Source organism: Megascapheus bottae, chromosome 4, assembly GCF_031878675.1.
Source record: "Megascapheus bottae isolate mThoBot1 chromosome 4, mThoBot2.hap1, whole genome shotgun sequence".
In the NCBI taxonomy this organism is placed as follows: domain Eukaryota; kingdom Metazoa; phylum Chordata; class Mammalia; order Rodentia; family Geomyidae; genus Megascapheus; species Megascapheus bottae.
The window spans coordinates 28105840-28130700 of NC_143512.1; the positions used below are offsets into that span (position 1 = coordinate 28105840).

The 24861-nt window shown below is 36.8% G+C and overlaps 1 protein-coding gene across 1 annotated transcript in view; it reads left to right on the top strand.

Moving 5' to 3' along the window:
- The window catches only part of Mctp1 (multiple C2 and transmembrane domain containing 1), a 481369-nt gene that overhangs the window by 274554 nt on the left and 181954 nt on the right, over positions 1 to 24861 (top strand). The window contains exons 11-13 of the mRNA XM_090331048.1: positions 3753 to 3923; positions 6950 to 7080; positions 21500 to 21686. Coding sequence (XP_090187174.1) covers positions 3753 to 3923; positions 6950 to 7080; positions 21500 to 21686 — 489 coding nt within the window. The remainder of the gene's footprint in view (positions 1 to 3752; positions 3924 to 6949; positions 7081 to 21499; positions 21687 to 24861) is intronic.

Genomic DNA, 24861 nt, shown 5'->3' on the forward strand with positions numbered 1-24861 from the left:
GAACTGAGGAAATGGAAAAACCTCCCATGCTCCTGGATTGGAAGAATCAATATCATGAAAATGACAATCTTGCCAAGGGCTATCTACAAATTCAACGCAATACCCATCAATATCCCAATGTCATTCTTTAAAGAAATAGAAGAGGCAATCCAAAATTTCATATGGAGTAATAAAAGACCCCATATAGCAAAAACACTTCTTAGCAGAAAGAACAGCACAGGAGGAATGTCAATTCAAAACTTTAGACTCTATTACAGAGCTATAATTATCAAAACAGCTTGGTACTGGCACAACAACAGGCCTGAAGACCAATGGAATAGAACTGAAGACCCAGATATTAAACCACAGACCTATGGCCACCTAATCTTTGACAAGGGAGCCAAAAAAAATAGAATGGAAGAAAGACAGCCTCTTCAACAAGTGGTGCTGGCAGAACTGGTTAAGCACCTGCAGAAAACTAAAGTTGGATCATTCTTTGTCACCCTGCACTAGAATTAACTCCAAATGGATCAAAGACCTGGAGGTAAAAGCTGACACACTGAAAACTTTACAAGAAGGAAAAGGAGATAGGCCTCCTTGGCACAGGTTGAAACTTTCTTAATAGGGACCAAGAATCACAACAAATCTGAGAAAGGCTGGATAAGTGAGACTGCATTAAACTGTGGAGCTTTTGTATGGCAAAGGACATAGCTAGTAAACTAATCAGGAAGCCTACAGAGTGGGAGAAGATCTTCACCAACCAAACAATGGACAAAGGCCTCATATCTAAAATATATCAACAACTCAAAAAATTGAATCAATCCAAAACTAATCTCCAAAGTAACAACCATCCCATTAAAAAATGGGCCAAAGACTTAAAGAGAGTCTTCTCTGAAGAAGAAACAAAAATGGCCTATGGACACATGAAGAAATGCTCAACATCTCTGGTCATACAATAAATGAGAAACAAAACAACTCTAAGATTCCACCTCACTCCATTTAGAATGGCCAGGATCAAGAAAACTAATAACAGATGCTGGAGGGGATGTGGCCAGGAGGGATCACTACTACACTGTTGGTGGGAGTGCAAACTCGTTCACCCACTATGGAAAGCAGTATGGCAGTGCCTCAAAAGGCTAAACATAGAGCTCCCCTATGACCCAGCAATTCCACTACTTGGCATTTACCCAATCATCCAGAAACAAGGGCATACTAAATCCACCAGCACAATAATGTTCATTGCAGCACTATTTACCATAGCAAAGATATGGAATCAACCTAGATGTCCCTCAGTTGATGAGTGGATCAACAAGATGTGGTATTTTTACACTATGGAATTCTATGCTGCTGTCAGAAAGAATGACATTGCCCCATTTGTTAAGAAATGGAAAGACTAAGAAAAGATCGTATTAAGTGAAGTAAGCCAGACTCAAAGGAACTTAGGCTCAATGGTTTCCATCATTTGTCATAATCAGTAGAAACCTTGGACTCTCCTAGCAGAGATTTGCAGTACAGCAAAACCTTGATACAAAAGGCCATATAGTAGGACACTAAATGAAAGGATCTCTAGGATATAGAAACATAAGCCATATAATGAATGATTGTTGTCCTTAATGTACTGTTATCTCTCATCTCTTTTGCTGTCCCTTGGTTATCCCCTATTGTTACAGTATCTCACTTTGTTACCTGATATATCGGATATATTTGTATTTGGTTATTTGAAATTGGATAGGGAAGGGGGGGAAACAAGATGAGGGGTGGGGGGGGAGGGAAATGGGGACCAAGGCATGTGAAAGGGTATCAATGTATGTGAATTAATGCACCATCTATCTGGCAAATATCATGTAACCCTTCTATTAAATACAATAAAAAATATATTAAAAAAGTTAAAAAGAAATTCCATAGAATAAGCATCAGACAAGTGCCTCATCCCTACAATATATTTAGAGCTCAAAAAATGAACCCTTCCAAAAGTAAACTCTCAAAAATTCAACAACTCAAGTAATAAATCAAAGCTTAAAGAGAAAATAAAGAAGTAAGAATGGCCAATAGATGCATGAAGAAATGTTCAGCATCTCTATACATAAAATAAATGCAAATCAAAAGAACATTCTGCCTCAGCCCATTTAGAATGGCCATGATCAAGAAAACTAACAGATGCAGGCAAGCATGTGGCCAAAAGGAAATGCTGCTACACTGTTGGTGGCAATGTCAACTTGTTCCACCACTCTGGAGATCAGTATGGAAGTTCCTCAAATGAGTAAACATAGAGCTGCCCTATGATCCTTTATCCACTAGAACACAAAGAAGGCCAAAATAAAGTGACCAGCCCAACTGTGTTCATTTCAGCATTGTTTGCCATACTCAAGATATGGAGTCAACCCAGATGCCAGACTCATGGAGACAGAGGTTGCATGTTTGCCTCATCAGTGGTAATTAGAATGTGCCTATAAAGTAAACACATTGAATGGTTTTAAATAAATTATACAGATGTTTAGACAGTCATACAGTGAGACCAAGGGAGGATATACAGGGAACTAGTTCACAAAGTCTCAATAGCTATGTGCATATGATCATGTAAAATGTTTTATGGAATTTACTGTAAGAAAAGGAAACAAAAATATGTTATTATTGTTGCTGTGGCTGTTTTTGTTGTCTTTTCCTTTTGTCCTGTTTGTTAATTTGTCTTGTGCAAGAGGGCAGAAGGAATACGTAAAAAGTGAAACAAAGAGTCAACAAATAAAACAGTGATACTAACTAGATACTCTGTGGGAAACAATCTATCTTGTGGGTGGGGGATAAGAGGGTAAAACTGGAAGAGAGCAGTGGAAGGGGAAACATGGTTGAAAAGGAAATGTACTCAATACCTCACTCATGCAACTCTAATTGCTCTATATGTCACTTCTACAATGACAATAAAATATGTATTTAAAAAAGAAATTAAGCTCCACAACTGAAAAAAAAAAGAAAGTACCCAGGACACACTTTCCAATGTAAATCACATTTGATAGTTTTAAAATGATTTTCAGGGGCCGGGAGTGTGGCCTAGTGGTAGAGTGCTTGCCTAGCATACACAAAGACCAGGGTTCAATTCCTCAATACCACATATACATAAAAAAGGCAGAAATGGTACTGTAGCTCAAGTGGTATTTCTCTAGCCTTGAGAAAACCCAAGGACAGTGCCCAGGTCCTGAGTTCAAGGCCCAGGGTTGGCAAACAGTTTTCAGTGTTTGCATGTTTCAGGCACAAGTAAAGATATCTTGAGTGGCTATAGTGTGTTGTTTTTGTTGTTATTCTGTGGATCCTTAAAATAGTTCTCTAGTGAGATGAAATGCAGTTGTTTCCTAATGTGGCAAAGCTTCTAACTATCTTAATATAACTTGTAACTAATCTACTAACTAAAATCTGAAAAATCTATTTCTAACATGAGAAATGTTTTCAAAACCATAAATAATTAAAAGTTAAATATCACAGTGTAGATAGGGTCTACAATATCTCTAATATGTGGGTATACTTAATACAAATGCAAATAATTCTCTGACGCTAAAAATATACATATCTCATAAGAGTTGAAAAATCTGTAGACAGTATTCTATTTAAATAGAATACATGTATCACAAGATGAAAATTTATTAACAATACAGTAAATGCATAAATTATAATTAATGTTTACTCATTTTTATTCTTTGGAACACTGTAACAGGGGGAAGGGAAAAGACACATGAGATGCTTAGGTTTAAATACGATAACATAGCTTCCTTTCTTCATCAAAGTTTCAGACCCAAAGTTTACGTCTGTCAGACCAACACAGGAAATCTCAGCTGTGGAGAGGAATTGTCAGTATTACGCTGATCGAGGGCCGAGATCTTAAAGCGATGGACTCCAACGGACTGAGTGATCCCTACGTGAAGTTCAGGCTGGGACATCAGAAGTACAAGAGCAAGGTTGCTTTCTAGTATCACTCTTTTCTTCTTCTCAATATTTGGAAGATATTGGCTGGTACATATGTATGCTTCAGGAAATGACAACACTATATATATTTTCAAAGGCTTATGGATCCTTTGAACAATGTCAACAGTCCTGTGGTGTTTCTTACATTATAAGCTAGAGATTTTGGGTAAAATATATAACCTCTCTGTCTCATTTTCTTCATGGATAACACAAGAGTAAGGTGAGGAACTGTCTCTTATCATGCTATTGAGGATTTAGGAGAAGAATAAAAGAATAGCACAGGATGTATAAGTAGTGCTAGCATCCATACTAAAACTATATTTTCTATGCCATAAAAATCATTGTGAGGGGCCGGGAGTTTGGCCTAGTGCTAGAGTGCTTGCCTAGCATGGATGAAGACCTGGGTTCGATTTCTTAGTACTATATACATAGAAAAAAGCCAGGAGTGGTGCTAGGGCTCAAGTGGTAGAGCTCTAGCCTTGAGAAAACCCAAGGACAGTGCTCAGGTCCTGAGCCTAAGACCAGGACTGGCAAAAAAAAATGGTTGTGAATTACTGAGTCATTTTATTTAGCCTTGTATCAATGCAGACTATAAGATTTTGTGTTGATTTTATTTACATAAAAGGGTGAAATTCTACGTGAGAGATATGCAGTTGAACACCTCATTAAATGTCTCCATGCATTAGTGTCCTTAATTATAATAATGAGAATTAAAATACTCTTTACCTAGGAAAGTTATTGAGAAGATAAAATGACTGCATATTATGTATCTAAAGGACTTAGAGTATTGACTTGTTCATAATAGAACCTAGTAAATGCTAAAAGCAGTAGTAAAAATTGTGGAGTACCAATTATATTCATAGAAATACTGTCTTAATCTGAGCACAGTGGCTCATGTCTGTAATGCTGGCTACTCAGGAGGCTGAGATCTGAGGATTGTGGTTCAAAGGCAGCCCAGGCACTAAAGTCCATGAGACTCTTATCTCCAATTAAACACTAGAAAATTGGAAGTAGGGCTGTGGCTCAATAGGTAGGAGAGTAGCCTTGTGCTGAAGAGCTCAGGGACAGCGCCCAGGCTCAGAGTTCAAGTCCCACGACCAACAACAAAATAGAAATACTGCATTAAAATATTAGTAGTCTATTATTGATAGAAGCTATAATAATTGGTAAAAAGTCATTGTAGCCATAGCTATATTTTCAACAGTGTTATTAACAGATAACACTCTGCTATATTTAACTGTAACTTTTCTGTAATCAGATTTTACATCTGGTACTTGTAGACAGATAGTCAAGAGATCATCTCCGCCTGCATTAAATAGTCTATTTGGTGAGAATTCCTTCACCTGATGATATTATTTCCACAGATTATTTTTTATAACAATTCTAGTTTACATCCAGTCAATAGAAGGGAAGCATTTTTTAAATAATACATAAGGAAGTTAGGGAAATCCCAGAACTGGTTTATTAGCAGGAATGGCAGCCTGTGTTTTCTTATCTTATGGGGTATTTACATGGGAAGGGAAGTCATAATTTCCAACCTCAAGAAAATCATGCAGAAATAGGAAAGAAACAATACAATTTAAAAAATGGGAATGGAAAAGAAAGTCTATTTGGGGCCATGTGCTAAAAGACCGTAGCAGTTCCTTTGAACCAGGCTTAAGAAATTGTGATTATCAAGCATTCATCCACTGCTGCCCATCTTTTCTGATAGAATTATGAACAAATTTTAAAGCAAAAGTGTCCGTGAGTATTTTTGTCTTGCCTTCTTTCATTTAACACCATTTCCATCTCCTACCAACCTTATAACATTACTTATTTTTATAGTTCTGCTCTTTAGGTATGAAATATGAAAGTCAGCTATGGACACATGTCTTTCTTTGCTCTTTCTGTCCATGATCTATTGCTGGTTAATTTCAGATTATGAACTTTAAAAATTGTGATTCATTTGCATTACCTTTGCACATAACATACTTCATTGCTTTCAAACTCTTTACATCTGAAGCTCTGTCTCTCATATATTAAAAAGAAAAAAGGCCACTGCATATATTCTTGCTTAAAAAAAAGAAAAACAATGACCATTGTTTAACAAAACGGTAAATGGAATTTTAAAACATGTCAAAACAAATAACTTTGTTTATAATTGCTTCTGCCAAGTATGAACACGTGAAGCCACAGAATTGTACTTTAGGTATCTTTCTTATATAGGCAACACATGTCTCCATGTATAAATAGGTATAGTGTTAAAAGTAATGATGTGTACTTTTTTTGCAGTTGCATTGCTGCAATTGTAAAATTAAAGTGCACCTGGCTAGCCCAAAGCTTCTGGCTTTTTTTTTCCTGATCCCACAGAGCTCCATTGTTTGCTTTTCATGTGCTGGGATTTTAAAAAAATAAAAAAGACACAATGTCTTATAGAAGGGAAGAAAGAGGTAAGGAGGAATAAAAGAAACTGTGGGATCTTTTTTTCCCCAGCCCTGGAGCTTGAACTCAGGGTCTTGGCACTGTCTTTGAACACTTTTTTCTCAAGGCTAGTGCTCTGCCACTTGAGCCACAGAGCCACTTCCAGCTTTTTCTGTATATGTGTTACCAAGGAATCAAACCCAAGGCTCTGCGCATGCCAGGTGAGCACTCTACCACTAGGCTACACTCCCAGCCCAGCCATATGAATCTTTTTCTTCTTTTTTTGTGAAATGACAGTGGGTTATATCTTCATCCCTCAACTGTGATTAGACAGAATGAATGTCAGCATCTGAGTGGTTTTTTGTGTTTATCAGCTATCTTTTTGAGGTAATTCCTATTTCTATCTGGTGTGTAAGATAATCAAGGGGTGCCTTTTCATCTTTTAGAACATGTTCTTTACAATCTATTCTACAGTAAAGATGCTGTTTTTCTCTGGGATCTTAATTTCAACAATATACTTACATAATTAACTTAAATGGTACCTAAAGTCTGATGTATTGTCTCTAATTAAACTGTAAAGACTTTTAAAAAGATAACCATGAGGTGTTTTTTCCCCCAGATTATGCCAAAAACGTTGAATCCTCAGTGGAGGGAACAGTTTGATTTTCATCTCTATGAAGAAAGAGGAGGAATCATTGATATTACTGCGTGGGATAAAGATGCAGGAAAAAGAGATGATTTTATTGGAAGGTTTGCACAATTTTAGATTCTTGGTTTGCCTTAGAAGAAAAGATTTTGTTGAAAGAAATATTTACAGAAAGTTTGGTTATTGAAAAGGATCATTACAGTTTGGAAGGGAGTGAAAAGCTCTGTAAAACAGAGCTTGGATGAACTAGGAAATAGATTCAAAGACTTACCAGTAGATGGCACTTTTGACTTATCGATGGACACAGGCTATTCCAATTTGATATTCAGAAATTCTCTCCAGATGTCACAAGCATTGTGCACAAAAGTTATGGGAGTTGAAAAAGAGGAATTCTGTCCGATATGGGATACTTAAATGAACAAAGAACATATTCACAGTGTGCAAAGTGATCTGAGATAATATTTGTTTTCATAAAGCATATTGTGACCATAAAATGCATTATTTCCTATAACTCCCTACAAGATAGAGAATCTTTATAATCTCTTAGGACTTCATAAATCTGTAAAGAATTCCCACATTTTAGTGAAGGAAGCATGTAAGTGAGGCAGAGCCATGTTAATCTGATAATGCAGCAAAAATGTATTCTGAGGTTTACTTGACATTTTTCTACAAGGTCAAGGTTATTCTGAATGACTAGTGCAATTATATGAATTGTTTGCTTAGTATAAAGTCAATTTTTACATTTTTTAATAGTTATATGTGTGTTTTTATAGTGGAACATACGGAAACCAACCAATGCTTAAATAAAGCATGCATGGTATACAGACTAAGTTATTTAAAAAGAAAAATCCTTCATTTCATCTCAGATGAATTCAAGTAAATGTCAAGAAACAAATTCATAATCCAGAAAAATGTATACATTGTAATAAATATAATTTTCCTCTAGAAAAATAAGAGTAGAAATCCAATCTAAAATACCTACCTTTTCATTTTTAATGATTATTATATATTTGTTTTAATCATTAGTTTTTACTCTATGCTTATAAAAGAAAGAACCAAAGGCCCACAATTAGATTGAATTAAGCTATATGTTTAATAATGGTACGTGGACTTGAATTCAGGTTCTGGGCCTTATTCTTTATTCTTTAGTTTCGATTTTGGGTTTTTTTTTCTTCTGCTCAAGGCTGGTACTCTACGATGTGAGCCCCAGTTCTACTTCTGGGTTTTTGAAAGTTAATTGGAGGTAAGAGTCTCACAGATGGTCTTGGCTGGCTGGCTTTGAACAGATTCTTAGATCGTAACCTCTTGTCAAGTAACCTTTAATATTCGGCTTATGTTAAGAATTTGGAGAAATACCAGTGTGTTCTAATACTATGTTATATTTAAATCATTTTTGAAACAAAGGTCTTACATTTTTTACCCCTTTGGAGTGAATTTCCTAGTTAGGAAAACATGAGACTTTCTCAGCCTCTTTGGTGTTGGTCTTGCCCTTTCCACATCCAACGATATTAAGAGGTCATGTCAGAAATGGATAATGAGACATGGATCTGTTTCTCTTACTTCATCTTCTGCATGTCTGTCTACATTCAGGCACATTTTGAGATAATGGTTCAACAGAAGGTCCCAGGTATTATTCTAACTACCTTCTAATAAAGGCTAGAAAAGTAGAATCTATTTTTGTCATGTGCTAAACATAATTGCTTCCAAAAGTAGCTTGAAACCCAAAATTTTAGAATACAAAAACAAGAGTCACATATGTGGGAAAAATGACTCCTAGGTCAGATCTTCAGTATCAATTTTACTGATTTCCACCTGGATGATAATTCAGGTTGAATTCTGATGTAAGCAGAAGTAGACAATAGAAACATACAGCCTGTTCTGTTAGGGGTAACAAATATGCCTTTGGCAGAAAAAGCAAAGGACTGTGGTGAATCATTATTTCAAATCTGTTTGATGTGCAGATTAACACAGAAACCTGTAGTCATCAAACTTTGTGCTTATTAAGTTGTACTTTAAACACATACAGCCATTGCTCAGCAGTGCATTGCCTCTATGACAAGTGAGTTGTGTTTATTTATTCGAATGTTGTATGGCAACAACAGATATAATGCAGACTATAATAGAATTTCTAAATTCCTAAAATAGCTTAGAAGAGAACTGACTTACCTTCCAATTAAATTTGAGTTCTTGGAGTAATGTAACAGGAGTGAAACTGTCATTGCATTCTCTAAAGAGAGAGCTACATCCAATGTCTGTATTAACTTGAAAATTAGAGGCTTGTCTGGGAGTCAGTGGGTGACTGGTGAATGAATTTAAAGTTGGTCATGGAAGATAACACCATCACTTTAATGGTTAATAGCTCTTTTAAATATTAAGTCTCAAATGTGAGAATACTTATATGGATTAAAGTAATTTGTAGGCTATTTGTAGGCTAGATTATTATGTGATTTTTTTACTATTCACTGGTTTTCCATTTTTGACTACATGTAAATATTTTTGACATTGTGTTTTGTAAATGAAAACTGAATAAAGGGGTTGATTTGCTCATAATAAAAACATGACTGAAGTCAAGAGCAACATACACTTCTGCAGTATTGAAACAGAAGTACTTAAAGAGAGAGCATTATACTAATGCAGTTAAGCTTCTACCCTCAACAGTCGTCAGAAATGCTCCCATCAATGTCACTAGAGAAAGTAGCTATTCAATCCAATGGCCAGTAGTTTTCTAACCTTTATTCTATCCCAACGAAAAGTAGAAGTAGAGTTGGTTGTTAGCCTCCTTGCTTTCAATCATGTTTTTCACTTGGTTTCTAGGAAACTACATTCTCTTGGTTTTCTTCTTACCTTATGATTTCTCCTTCTTGGAATTTTTTGAAAAATATTTTCTCATCATGTGATTCAGAGCTAATGCCAGAGGCATAAGCTTACACAACTTATGCTTATACATTTACAGACAGCTCTGTATCTGAGGTGCCTCCATTCAACTCTGTAACCGCAACCAGTTTTCACATTCAATTATTCATCTCTCAGCTCCATATTCCAATATCTGACTCCCACTTAATGTCTAATAGATTTCTCCAATTTATCTATAACCTTTATGAGGTTTTAGAATAATCCTTTCATACCTAATTTGTTCACATGTCTTATATCTAGGAGTTACTGTCACTTATACAAAGACATGCTTATAATAAATATCTGCATCAATAATAAAGATTTGCAACTTGTTTTATACATTAGCTCAATAGTAGGGAGTAATAAGAAGGATGGATATTGCATCAATTTTACCAATGCAAAAATGAGGCCAAAGTTGGCTAAAAGTTTGCTTTGCTATTATACAACTGGAATAACTCAAACTCAGTCTCCTGGCTCTAATGCATAACGTCATTTCATTACCATTTCATGTTTCCTTAAATCTGTAACTATTCAGAAAAATACCAAATAGCCAGTATGCTAATCTTGGTAATGAACACCATATTGCAAGGTTGACTAGCAAATATTACCTGTTGCTGAACTTCAAATTTCAAGTGAAGGTGAAATAATATTAATCTGCATGTAATTATTTAACTTTCTGATCACCTGCATTTTGGCAGGCAAGACCGACTGCCATAATCAGCTAATAAATCCTCATGATCGTATACTTTTATGCAGAGCAGTAATCTCAACAAATTGGCTGCTGACAGCTGAGGTAAATTGCCAAGAATGAGTGCTTTCAGAGAACAAGCCATTTTTATAAATATGCAGAATACTTAAGTCCTCTGTGGTGCAATTATATTTCCTTGTACTTACTAACATATAACTAATAAAGCAAAACTTATTGTATTATTTATTAGTGCTTACTTATCTTTAAAGTAACATTGATTTGAGGTGCATATATTTTAAGTTGGTGAATTGCTACTTTATTTGTTGTGTTGTTACCAGAGCATAGGCATTAGTGCTTCCCAGGACCCAAAAAAGGTACTACAAATTTAAGCTTGAAAAATTTAATTTCGTATAAAATTATTATTAACCAGTGTATAATTATAAACATTTACCCTAAATTAGCAAGTACTGGGTAAAGAGTAAACGCTTCCCAATTCTACCTGCCCATAAAAATGAATCTATGTATTTAAAGAGAACAGGAAGAAGAATATGAGATATATAGGTATATACCTATATATGTGTACAGCTTTAATCTGGGTACTGAAGAAAAAAGCCTTTGACCTTGAATATTTACCAAATTAATGTTTTGAGATTAAAGTTCAATATAGTTGAGCATTTGACTCTTTGTGACTAGTCTGGGACATTTCTTATTTGTGAAACCAAAGCTACAATGAATCTATTATTTCTCATGTAAATAAGCTGCATTGTTCATTTGAAAGCACAGAGACAAATAATGAGAAAAATCTAAAACTGGAGAGCATTTTGTTTATGAAATCATTATATTTTACTACTAAGAATTGAGTGGAATATTTCATTAAGAAGATAGACAGCCTTTAGAGTGTGATGGATTTTTTTCTGTTGGTTTTTCATAAAAAAATAATCATGAATCAAACTTAGTTTATCTTCTTTTCCATGAGTTACTATTTTTGTTTTGAAGATTATCTCAGAACATTTTTATGCTCATTGTAATATTCCTTAAATAACAGGAAAAGTTTCCAAGAAAATGTTTATTTGTCACACTATAGGACATTTGATAGTTTACCTTAAGTCAATGAATTGAGAATATTGCAAGCATACAGAAAAACACTTTAAAAATATCTCTCCAAAAGCAATTGAGCAGTACCAACTTTGGACACTAGAAAGGCAGTCACACGTTTATCATCATGTAATATCCGAGATGTGGAAAACGTCTGCATTATCTTGAACTGAAGGCACTCAAGTTTTTTATTTCAGAAAATACAACATGTTGAATTCTTTCAAATGCAAACATTCCAAGGAATTAAACTGATTTATGCTATAAGATTGCATATCATATGCTGTTAGTTATAGCAATGTGAAGTAGTTTTCATATATTAAGAAATTTCTAAAGGTTTCATAAAATTTATTGTTAAATTTGGTTAAATATTATGTAAAATGGTGGTTTTTAAAATTCCTCGCCCCCACAATCCATAGAGGCTTTTCCTATGTTTTGATAGTTTCGTTGTTAAAATGTCTTGGTAATCTTACTAATCATATGATTTCTAAATCATAACATGGCTGACTCAGATCTCAAGAAGTGTCAGCTCTGCAGGTTTTTGTTTATCCTTACTGTTCCCTTGTGAATGTTCAGTTTTCATTATCTTCAGTCCACAGTTCTTTAACTGGGGATCTTGTAAAGTCAATTGTCCATTTGGTGAGGATTAGTTTACATTAAAACTAGATTCTAAATCTGGAAAGCCACTTACCACGGCATGTGCAAACTTCAATTCAGTGAACACAAACATTCAGGAAATGTTATCACTGCCAACCCCATGGTGCCAGCAATCTCTGCTCTTTTCTGGAGAGACTTGTAGGTCACCTATGACACAGAGTATATGGCTACCTGTAGTAACGCATGTGTTAATGATAAATTTGACTGTGTTTTAAATGAAAACTAATGTTAAATATTTCAAACACTCCTTGTGCCCCAGGGACTCACTTGTGTATACTCAGGGTGCTAATCATAAGGCTGTGTTAGGTGGGAAGAAATGTTGCCAGCCACTGGTTTAAGGATAGCAGAGGAAAAGAAAAGGTCACAAGAACTCAGAATTCTGTTCTTTAACTCTTAAGGGAAAAATGTCACTTAATAAAATGAGTAATAATGTCCTAATGTGGCTAAATTGTACAACTATATGTACACCTATTAAGGCTCAAAGAAATTCAAGTTGTGATGCCAAAGTCAGGAAGTATTGTTCAAGCCATCGCCATCTCTTCATTTCTCTTAATCTTAATTTCTTCATGGATGGAAGGAGAGAAAATAACTAAAATCTTCTTCAGTATTGAGTCTGTTTCAATTACTGCTTTGATTAACTGATAGGTTTTGATAGAGTTTAAATTTTATATCAAGCCAGGCAGTTGTGACTCATACCTGTAATCCCAGACACTCAGGAGGCTGAGCTCTCAGGATTTTGACTCAAAGCCAATCTGGGCAGAAAAGGCTGTTATTTCCAATTAATCACCAGAAAACTGGAAGTGGTGCTGTGACTGAAAGTAGAATTAGCCTTGAGCAAGAAAGCTCAAGGAGAGTGCCCAGACCCTGAGTTGAAGCTGATTGGCCAAAAAAATAAAATAAAACAGAAAACAAAATAAAGTAAATGGAATGATAAAACTAAATATTGTTTTATACCACTTTTAAGAACTTCCTATCTATTATACCCATTGCCTTACAACTCTATGTACAGAAAAGTCTTATTTGTTTGGGGTGGGGGGAGGAGGGAAGGTTATTAGTCAGTCATAGTGATTGAACTTGGTCTGCGCACTGTTTCTGAGGCTCTTTCACTAGCACTCTACCACTTTGAGCCACAAGGCCATTTCCAGTTTTCTGGTGGTTGATTGGAGATAATAGTCCCTCAGATTTTTCCTGCCTGGGCTGGCTTTGAACTGCAATGCTCAGATCTCAGTCTTCTTAGTAGACAGGATTACAGGTATGAGCCACGAGTGCCTACCCCATACTTATTATTAACACTTCCATTTAGTAGATGAAGAAAGCTGAAACACGTGGATTTTAAGTAATTTTTATAATAAATGATTGAACCTCACTAAAATTTCAATGCCCCAAAACCTTGGCCATGTTATATGATGCCAAATAATTGTGTTCAAAGCAGCAGAGTCTGTGATGGTTCTAAAAATAGAGAGCTGAAAAACTACTCAACCATGTGAATTTAGTATGGACTATGAAATGAATAATATATAAGCACACTATCTTTATCAATTATAAAATACAATTATCCTCCTAAGATGATCAAGTTATGGAAATACCCTGCAGTGTCTAAATTGGAATCTTATCCTAGATGAACTGTTTTTGCAAATAACATGTTTTGAGCAAAAAAAAAAAAATAGAGAGGGACCTGAAAGGCTAGAAGGTTCAGAAAGGGCTGAATCCCCAAAATTTAAGCAGATGGGACAGATCGGGACTTTATTAATACTGAATCAATTAATTGTGAGTGACATGAGCATTGAAAAGAAATCAGGCCACTCTCTAGGAAGACAATATAGAAGAGACCGGATGGGCTCATTACATACTTGTCTTCTTGACTCTGCTATTGCCAGGCATTGTCACCTTTATTGAATTTCCTATCTTTCCAAGCCTCCATGGCTCCAAAAGTACACACCAACTGTTTTCGAGGTGCTCTGCCAGGTGTCAAGAATAAGATATTGTCCCTGACCACAAGGCATTTCAGGATATTGAAAAATATACTTGAAAGTTTGTTAGAAGAGTTGTTAAAAAAAAATTAGATGAGCAAAGATAGGAAGATTCATCATCTCAGGCAGAGGGGATACCTCATCCAGACATAACAAATAAGATTGGCAGAGTGTCTCAAGTGGTAGAGAATTAGTGGTAAGCAAAAAGGGGAAAAAGAAGCTAAGTAAATATGCTAGATCTTGAATTCAAGTCTTATTACAAACACATACACTGACACACAAGAACAGCAACTAAAGAACAGAAAGCAATAAAAGGTAATCTGTTACTGTCATAGTAAAGATTCTGTATTTCAGAGATGTAACTAGTTGCTTAGAAGACACACTTCAGTAGTGCTTAGTCGAGACATGGAACAATCTTTAGAACTGTTGGAAGAAAGAAGGCGTCGGTGGGAAGGAATAAGGTGCAAGGAGGTTCTCTTCTCATCTCCTACCCCACTGACCTGAATTCATCCCTGAAAAAGATAATGGCCTTTTTCTCATCTACTTTCCCTTGCATGTTATCAGAGAGCAAACTCCCCTTTGAAGTGGGGCTTTGCATCCACATGACCTTGGAACTCAGGAAATCCATTTATATGACAGCCAAGAATTCCACTCAGCCCCTTTGGGCACAAAAAGACTGGCCACCTGTCAGTTGAAGACCAAAAGAACCTAAGCTCAGTCAACTGCTTTTGGTGTGAAAATGAAGAATAGCTCATTGTAGAGGCGAAGGAACTCGGGGACCGGGGACCAGGTATCTAGGATACGTTTTCAAACAATATCTTGGAACCCATGATATAAAAGAGATGTAAGAAGGATTGGTATTTAAACAAAAAGGAACATCTACTGCCCTTGTTCATACTCCCTCAGTGTTGACATTGGAGGCATACCCTAATGCCCGTGCAATGCAATTTCAAATTACAATAAATCCTTCCTTAAGCTGACTTGGTGATTAATTTTTTTGGTATTACCTCTGAGAACCAATATTTTTATTGCATGTAAGGTAAACTTCACTCAGTTTCTATGTTTGTGGAATGGCAAGGCAAGGAGGATGTAGTAAATGTAGACATGGAAACAGTTATAGCAAATGATGGGATTGGGGAATTTTGAAAATTTAAATTTCATCATTCTCATAATTGCAGATGAGGAAAGTGACATTCAAGAGTATGTATTTTTTGGGGTAGTCATGGGGCTTGAACTCTGGGCCTGGGCACTGTCCCTGAGCTCTTCAGCTCAAGGCTACCACCCTACCCCTAGGCCTGAGTGTTGTCCCTTTGTTCTTCAGCTCAAGGCTATCACCCTATCCCTGAAGCTTCAGTGCCACTTCTGATTTTCTAGTGGTTAATTGTAGATAAGAGTCTCATGGACTTTAGTGCACAGGCTAGCTTTGATCCAGGATCCTCAGATCTGAGCCTCTTGAGTAGCTAGGATTACAGGCATGAGGCATTGCACTCAGCTTTTTTTTTCTTTTTAGTTCTGGGGCTTGAACTCAGGGCCTGGGCACTGTCCTTGGACAATTTTTGCTCAAGGCTAGCGCTCTGCCACCACTTGAGCCACAGCACCACTTCCAGCTTTTTCTGTGTATGTGGTTCTGGGGAATCAAACCCAGGGCTTCATGCATGCTACCACTAGAACATGCTCCTGGCCCTGAGAATACTTTTTTATACAAATAATTACTGGGAAACCAGTGGCTAGGAATGACTCTGGCTGGATGCAATTCTCTGTGAACGTTTGTGAATTTGCATCAGTGCTTTTTAACAAATTTTGTATTTTCATTCTGCCAACAATGTACATACACTAATAGCATATTCCTGTATGTATTGCATCCAGATAACCTCTTGGTACTTCCTTATTCAAACTATGGCAAATCCTACTCTTTATCCAACACCGCAGTAAGCCTTTCCAGCACTGCAGGAAGCCTTTCATTGCAATAGACTCAAACACAGAAATCTATCTTCTTAGGTATCTGTTTCAAATCCACAAATGCTTTGTTGTTTGTTTGGTTTTATGTGCCAGTCCTAGAGCTTCAACTCAGGGCCTGAATGCTCAAAGCCAGCATTCTGCCACTTGAGACACAACACCACTTTCAGTCTTCCCTGCATAGTTTATTGGAAATAAGAGTCTCAGAGACTTTCCTGCCCAGGCTAACTCTAAGCCATGATCCTCAGATCTCAGTCTTTGAGAGTGACTAGGATTACAGGCATGAATCACCAGTACCCAGCTGCAAGGATTTTTTTTGTGGGTTTTTGTTGTTGTTGTTGTTATTTTTACTCATTCATTCCCAGCAGTAATTTGATCCACACATACAAGCTACAAGGCAAGCTGTATTCTCAAATTAACAGCACAATTTTGCTTAGTTGTAACTGAATACTACATTTAAAAGTCTAACTCCTAATCAGAATATTTAAATAAATAGGAGCCCAAAAAACCCCAGCTGGAACCTTGAATTCATTTAATACTCTTGTGCCCAACATATATATGCAAGTGATATTCTTTACAGTAGAATCATTTAAGCCAAATTTCTGAAACACTAAGTATATGATAAAACCTGAGATTAACTGTGTCCAAGTACATCCAATATTAAAACTTCAGTTGGTGTAGAAAAAGAGTCTTCCTTACGAATTTATATTTTATTAGACTCCTGCTCTAAAATTTTTAATTTGCAAAATTCCATGTCTCAATAATGTAACTTACAGCCCAATCCCCTAGTTTATAGGTATTTTAAAGAAACATTAAAATGCACATAAAATGCAAACAAGATAATCCTATTCTTGGAAATTGCAATACTTTTTCCTATTGGAAACAAGGCTTGGTATCACCCACTTAGAGAGCTGGTGGATGCTGACGGCACACTTCTTATGGGGCACTCGACTGTTGAGTGACAGGCTGACCTGGTGGAAGGAAAGGCACAGAATTTCAGTGTCAGAGTCTCAGGTTCAAATTCTAAGTCATGATTCTCTGTCCCTCCTGGTGTTTTTTTTATTTTCTTCATTGAGAAATTGAGGATGAAAAAATGCCAAATCCTTCTGCTTATTGGAACCAGGTAGAGTCATTAAGAGAAATAAGCCATCTGTAACTAACAGGCAGTATTGGTGACAGAAACTAATTCAAACAACATTTATCCTGTACCAAAAAAAAACCCTGAATTTAGATGTGAAACTTTTATTTAGCACTATAAGCAAAACCAACAGATCTGTGGATCCAATTCCATCTGGAAGTTGCCTGTTTGTAATTCCTGGAGCAAATAATCTTTGTTGCACCTTTCCTAAGTCTAATACATTATTCGTAGTGATTCTGATATAAATGAAATACAAGCCAGCCACTATATACCGTCACTAAGTGGCAATAGGAATGGGAGAAAAATCTTCCAGAAGGCTTCAATATGTTTTAATGTTTTCAGACTGATGCAGCATCCTACACAAGAAAAAGGCAAAGGAGGCATGAGCTAAGTGAGTGGAGATCAAACAAAGCAAGCTAGAGATTCCTCTTTGTCCAAACTGATACAGCCAAAGGTTCTGCAATGCCTGTTTAATTCTCTAGCATCACATTTCTCATCCAAGCTAGAGATTCAATCACATCCAACAAACCACTATTGGCTAGGCATTGTGCCCAGTACTGGAAAGAACTCTAAAACCATACTCATGTCTTTTCTTTCCAGTAGGGAATACTTTTAAACGCTTGTTTTTCACTGTTAGTTTCTTTGCCTCAATTTGTTCCAGGTGTTATTGATAAGAACTTAATTCCAATTACAAGTAGAGTATTAGATGAGGTATCTGAAGTTTTTTGTTCCTCCATTGAGAGTTTGATAAGAAGTATCATTTTGAAAAAGACATCTTAACTGAAACAATGGAATTTCTGATGTGTGCTCTAACTTTACAAATTAATTTCTGACTTTCTCAAGAATAGTTAGAATTTAGCACAGAGACTTTCTTTTTTTTTTTTTTTTTCACCAGTCCTGGGCTTGAGCTCAGGGACTGAGCACTGTCCTTGGACTTTCTCAAGGCTAGAGCTCTGCCACTTGAGCCTCAGCACCACTTCCGGCTTTTTTCTATGTATGTGGTACCGAGGAACCGAACCCGGGTCTTCATGCATGCTAGGCAAGCACTTTAACCACTAGGCCAAACTCCCGGCCCTAGCACAGAGACTTTCTGCCACTGATTAGGACATTGCTTTTTATGTTCATTCCTTGTGTGGTTATTGTCCATGGTAATTGATATGCACAATTAAAAGTAAATTTTAGGGGATAAGCCAAAGAGGAGAAAAAGGAAAAAAAAAAGAACTACAAACAGTACACTAAAAAAATTCTCTTGGTCTCTTGGTGTTCAGTTCCAGTTTGATGCCCTTGTGGTCTGAGAGAGTGCAGGGAATGATTTCAGTGTTTCTGAATCTGCCCAGGTTTGTTTTATGCCCTAAAATGGGGTCTATTTTGAAAATGTTCCATGTGCTGCTGAAAAAAAAACATATATTGTGTTGTTGCTGGGTGAAATAATCTGCAGATATCTGTTAGATCTAGTTGGTCTATATAGTTGTTCAATTCTAGGGTTTCTCTGTTGAGTTTTTTGCCTTGTTGAGCTGTCCGTAGGTGAGAGTGGTGTATTAAAGTCACCAACAATCACTGTGTTTTGATCTATGTATGGTTCCAAAGAATGTAAAGTTTGCTTGATGAAGTTCGGTGCTCCGGGATTAGGTGTATAGATATTTAGGATGGTTATGTCCTCCTGGAAGAGAGATGCCTTTATTAGTATGTAGTAACTTTTCTTTGTCTTTTCTCACTAATTTTAGTTTGAAGTTTATTTTATCTGATATGAGGATGGCAACTCCAGCATGTTTATGGGGGCCGTTAGCTTGATAGACTTTGTTCCAACCTCTCACTTTCAAAACATGATTGTGTTTTGGGGCAAGATGTGTCTCTTGAAGATAGCAGAACGATGGATCTTGCTTTTTGATCCAACTAGACAGTCTTTGCCGTTTAATTGGAGAGTTAAGTCCATTGATACTGAGAATTAGGATCAAGAAATATTTATTAGTTCCTACCATTTTTATAAGCTTTCATTATGGCCTGTGTCTTGACAGTTCTTGTGGTACTTAGATGGTATGATGTTTAGGTGCCATTTATTTCTCTGTATTACATTTGTGTTGGTTTTCTATGTGTAGAACATCTTTGAGAATTTTCTGTAATGTTGGTTTGGTTGCTACATAATGTTGCAGCTTTTCCCTGGAATGGAATGTTTTTATTGTTCCCTCAGTTATGAATGAGAGCTTAGCTGGGTACAGTATTCTTGGTTGGTAGGTATTTGACTTCAGGGTATGACATATATACTTCCAATCTCTTCTTGCTTGCAAGGTCTCTGCTGAGAAATCTGGGGTTATTCTGATTGGTTTGTCTTTGTAGGTGATTGATCCCTTCTCCCTGGCTGCCTTTCGGACCCTTTCTTTGGTCTCTATTACTCCAGTTCAGATTATAATGTGGTGGTGGGATGTTCTTTTCTGGTCAGGTCTGTTTGGGGTTCTAAAAGCTTCTTGTATCTGGATGGGCCTGCCCTTCTGGATATTTCTTAGAGTTCATTTCAATAAGTATCATTTTGTATGATACTTATTACTCATAGCTATACATATAGCTGTTGATCTATTGTGATCCTCTAAGAATACCTTAGGCATATTCTAGTTATTACAGATGAGGAAAACTATGTCACCATTTTCTATTTCTGTACCCTTTGTCTTGTATATAAGTTTCCCTGACTTAGGGGAAAGAAGGGGGGGTCACAGAAACAGGGGACAAAGGTGAACCAACGCAACAGTGACAATCACTAGACACTATGCTGAAAATGAACTTTACAATTTGAGGGAAAGGGAGAGAAAGCAGGAGAAAATGAAGGAGGGGGTAACACTATTCAAAAAGAAATGTACTCATCACCTTATTTAATTAACTGTAATACCCCTATAATATTTTTTAAGTAACTCTGAGTGAGACACTGATAGCTCATGCCTGTAATCCTATCTATTCAGCAGGCTAAGATCTGATGATTCATCCTTAACTTGAAGCTAACCAAGGCAGGAAAGTCAGTGAGACTCTTCAGTTAACCACCAAAAAGTAGGAAATGAACCTTGAGTTCTAGCTCAAGGGGTACAGTGCTAGCCTTGAGGGAGATTAAAGCTTATAGACAATACCCAGGCCCTGAGTTCAAGCCTTAGCTCATATGTGCCTGTATGCTCTTACACACACATACAAACATACACAAAGTAAATGTCAAACTTTGGTTCCATTTCTGAAAAATCACACTCTCTGATGTTTGTACTAACCTATAAGATTTGAGATATTCAATTAATAGTAGGTATCTAATTTGCAACATATTTTCAAACATAATTTGAAGATAATAGAATGAGAAATAAAAAGGAATAAGAATTCAGGCAGTCTTTGATAGCTAGATGACCATCCCATTTATGGTATATTAATCACATTTATTCTTGTAATTGGCTATTTCCTATTTAAAATATGTTTTGTTCATGCCTGCCACCTTTCTCTCAGCTTATTAGCCTTTTAGTCACCGCACTATCTGTGTCTTGAAAATCAATTGTTATTTTTATCAAAAGAGTTTGTGAAGCGCTTGGTGATGAGAGTGTTGAATAGAATATGGACGGCCATGCGAGAAACCCGTGTGGACAGACAAGTTGCGGTATAATCTTTTTGCGAGATTTGTATTTTTGTTTCGGTTCAAGCAATGCACTCTGAGTAAATTGGCATGAGTTTTTTAAGTTTAAAACTTTGAACTTCACCACAGTACTATGTAATATCATTTGCTATTTAATGACACTTAAGAACAAAGGAAAGACCCTTCATTTTAAAGGTGACACAAAAACTCACAGAGCTCCCATCAGTCTTTGTGGTAGCAGAGTCAGAGTCCTGCGAGCCCCTAATTCTGCGGTCACCCAATAAGGGAAATTCCATCCATGCCTGACTGTAGTGACAGCAGCTAATGCTGACTAACTTCAGGCAAGTCTGAGACTCTTCTTATCTTACAGGAAGTAAACTATTGCTGAATTTTGTGAAGAAAGTCAGATGATGTGATAGATGCATTCTTCCGGTGGCCCAAATAGTATTTCTGCTGATTTATTTTTCACATCTTTCTAAGCAGCCCTTACTTGTGTTTGATGTGGAGCCACTTGCTGATTCAAAACATTTGTTTGTAGGTGCCAGGTCGACCTGTCATCCCTCAGTAGGGAACAGACGCACAAGCTGGAGCTGCAGCTGGAGGAGGGTGAGGGGCACCTGGTGCTGCTCGTCACGCTGACAGCCTCCACCACAGTCAGCATCTCTGACCTCTCGGTCAACTCTCTGGAGGACCAGAAAGAGCGGGAGGAGATATTAAAGAGATATGTACGTATGTAACTCTCCTTCTTCCGGAGTCCTGGGTGTGACTAGATGAGGTGGTACACATGGAACGTCAGAAAGCTGGACTTTTGAGGCAGGATCTAAGAGAAGAGAACAGAAGCAAAGCCACTGGACACACTCTCCAACCTATTCAGGGGCTTTACACGAGGACTGAAGTCCAGAAGTTTTTTTCCTTCCTCGTCATCCATTCCAGAGCAAGTCCTGGGTTCTGAGTCTACTTGCTGAGATGGTACTCAGTGACTTTTTAATTTTTAATCCTGGATCAAAACTTCCCCCCTAAAGATAAGTCAAGTTGACACACTACTTTAAAAATTAATTTGAGGGCTGGGAGGTTAGCCGAGTGGTAGAGTGCTTGCCTAGCATGCACAAACACCCAAAGACCGGGTTAGATTCCTCAGTACCACATACATAGAAAAAAGCCAGAAATGGTGCTGTGGCTCAACTGGTTGAGCTCTAGCCTTGAGAAAGCCCAAGGACAGTGCCCAGGCCCTGAGTTCAATACACAGGACTGGCAAAAAATAACTTGAGTTTGTGTACTTGCAATTAAGCTTTGTTTGTCTTTCCAAATTTGATATGGGGTTAATTGCATGCTCGATAACTAGAGAGTGAATGCACAGAAGTGACTTTTTTGTTTCATTTGCTCAGAAAAGCATTCATTCCTTTAATTTTTAAATTACATGTGAAATTAAAAGGAATATTCTTCCTTCTGATAAAATGTGGAGTCAGGGGGTAGACTGGGGAGTCACTAAAATAACTACCCTTCTTCAATTTTACCAACCCCTTCTCTCTTTCCCTCAGTTTTCCACCACATAATTACCATGCAGTTTTCTTGAATCAACAGAGAGGGGAGCTCTTACTCCACCATTTTCTCTCTCTGGAGGTTTGGAAAAACTAAATGCCTCGGCTACCCATGAACTGAGGAAAAAAGCTTTTCCACTTAAAATTACAAAGCTTGTATTGTGCAATACTGCCAGGTGTTTAGAAGACTCCTCTAGACACTCAGCCATGAAACCAAGCTCTGACTAACAAAGAGCGGCTTTAAAAAAAAATTCCTATTTGCTGACTGACATCCTTTCAATAACTGAATTTAATAAAGATGTACCTTATCAGGCTGTGCAGATAACATGAAGTGCTAGTACTAATGCTCTACAATATTCTTCAAACAGATTAGCAGGATGTGGGCTTCAGCAAATTTATTCTAGCTATCTCCACCGAATCAGCTGTCTGCTAATGCTTGTACAACTTATCCACCAAGGGTGTTATCATAAACAGTTTAATAGAGGTGACTTAGCAAGGCTAAATAGTATATATTTTTAAACCAGCTAAGAGCTGAAGGTATTGTATGACATGTTCTAATATATAATTGTAATTATGAAAATTATTTCACATATTGGTAACCCTACCCAAATGTATTCTCCAGGTACCAGACAGAGCTCTATGAATTAAAACTATTGTAAAAGAATTAATTGGTATATTAACATAAAAATTAGTCTAGATACTATAATGCAGTAGTTAATGGATTACTATTTTGATATTATTCCATATGTGAAGATAATCCCACAGCCTGGGTAATTAGAAGTAATATATCCATTATTGATTTTTTATGCTTTTTTTTTTGCTGGATGGAATTTCCTGAATCAGACATTTCCATTTAAAATTTGAATGACTTCTTTCTTCTTTCAAATATTGGTTATTTCAAGAAGTGTAAGATATTGTATAGGTATCCTAGCTACTTTTCAGATTCTATTCTGCTCATTATATTAAAAAAGGAAGCTTGTTTGAATATTCACTTTTGTGGCCCTGAATTTCAAACACAAGCTGTACCTCCCTCTAGAGATGCACTAACTAAACAGTTTCAGTTTGCAGAATAGCATTGTCTTATAGTACAAAAATAATCAGTAATCGCAATACAAGAACAAGAAGCCATATTTTAGGGCTTCAGTGTGTGTCCTCTTTATTACACATACTGTGAAATGGATGCATGCTGTATCATGTCTGAAATACCACTTGTTTCAAAGAAACATCTAGAGGAGGTTACTTGTTTAGAAAATTATTTATATATTTTCCTATAAGAAAATGTGTATTTCTTAGAGTTGAGATTAAGCTAAGGAATTTGATGTGGAGCTGGTCATGGTCAGGATAGTACATGCAGTGCCCTATTCTGATAGGGAGCAGCACTGAAAACTCCTCATTGCTGTTGCTTAGCAAATCTTGCTATGTACTGAAGGCCCACAAATTAAACAGACATTCTATGTGAGCCATTATTTCATCACCACGTTCTGAAAAGATGGCTAATTCCATTTTTCTTTTTTGTTTTTCTTTTTTTTTTCTTTTTTGGAGGGAGGGAAGGAGGGAAGGTCAACAAGGGGCGGGTAGTAATGGGTAGTAGACCAAGAGCGATTGTATGACCTTTTCAGAACGGGTATGCTGAACCCTTGCTCCCCCTTGTCACAGTTTAAAAACCAGAGGAGCTAGTTTAGAGAAGAAGTTGTTAGCATTCCATTTTTATTATGACATTTCACAGTCATCTGATTTAATGTCCCTTGACCGGATTGTCCACCGTGAGACGATGGGCTTGAAATGTTATTTAGAGCATTGATAAAAGGTGAGCGGTTCTAAGATGACAGCGAGTCATAAGGCTGGTGGTGTGACATTAATTTTCTCCATAACAGAGATGGAATAAGACGTCACGGTGACAAGCTGTCAATCAGCTCTGGCCCCTCAGAGCATCGCGATGCCATAGGACGGGGTATTGCCTCTCCTGTAATAGAGCTGAACTCAGATGCTCGCCCTGACAGCTGCTGCAGCCATAGAGAAAATATATTATACAGGCTTTCATTAAAAAAATAAAGAGGACTCCTCTCCAGAGCATTTCAATCTTTTCCCATCTATTGAGGGCTGAAAGGATTCACAGCAAATCATAGATTCCTCTGCTATGGAAATTTCTGGCTTCAGAAGCCCATCCAGGTTTTGAGGCCTTCTAAAATAACCATAAATAACAAGATAGGAAGACCTCTTGAAAAATCATTATGTAAACTTCTATTTTTAAGCCAGTACATTTATTTTCTTTTTCTTTGAGTTCTTATTATAATCTACATGTCATTGACCTAAACAGTTGAAATTTGCCATAAATTGCTGAGTGTCAGCTGACTTGGAGAAA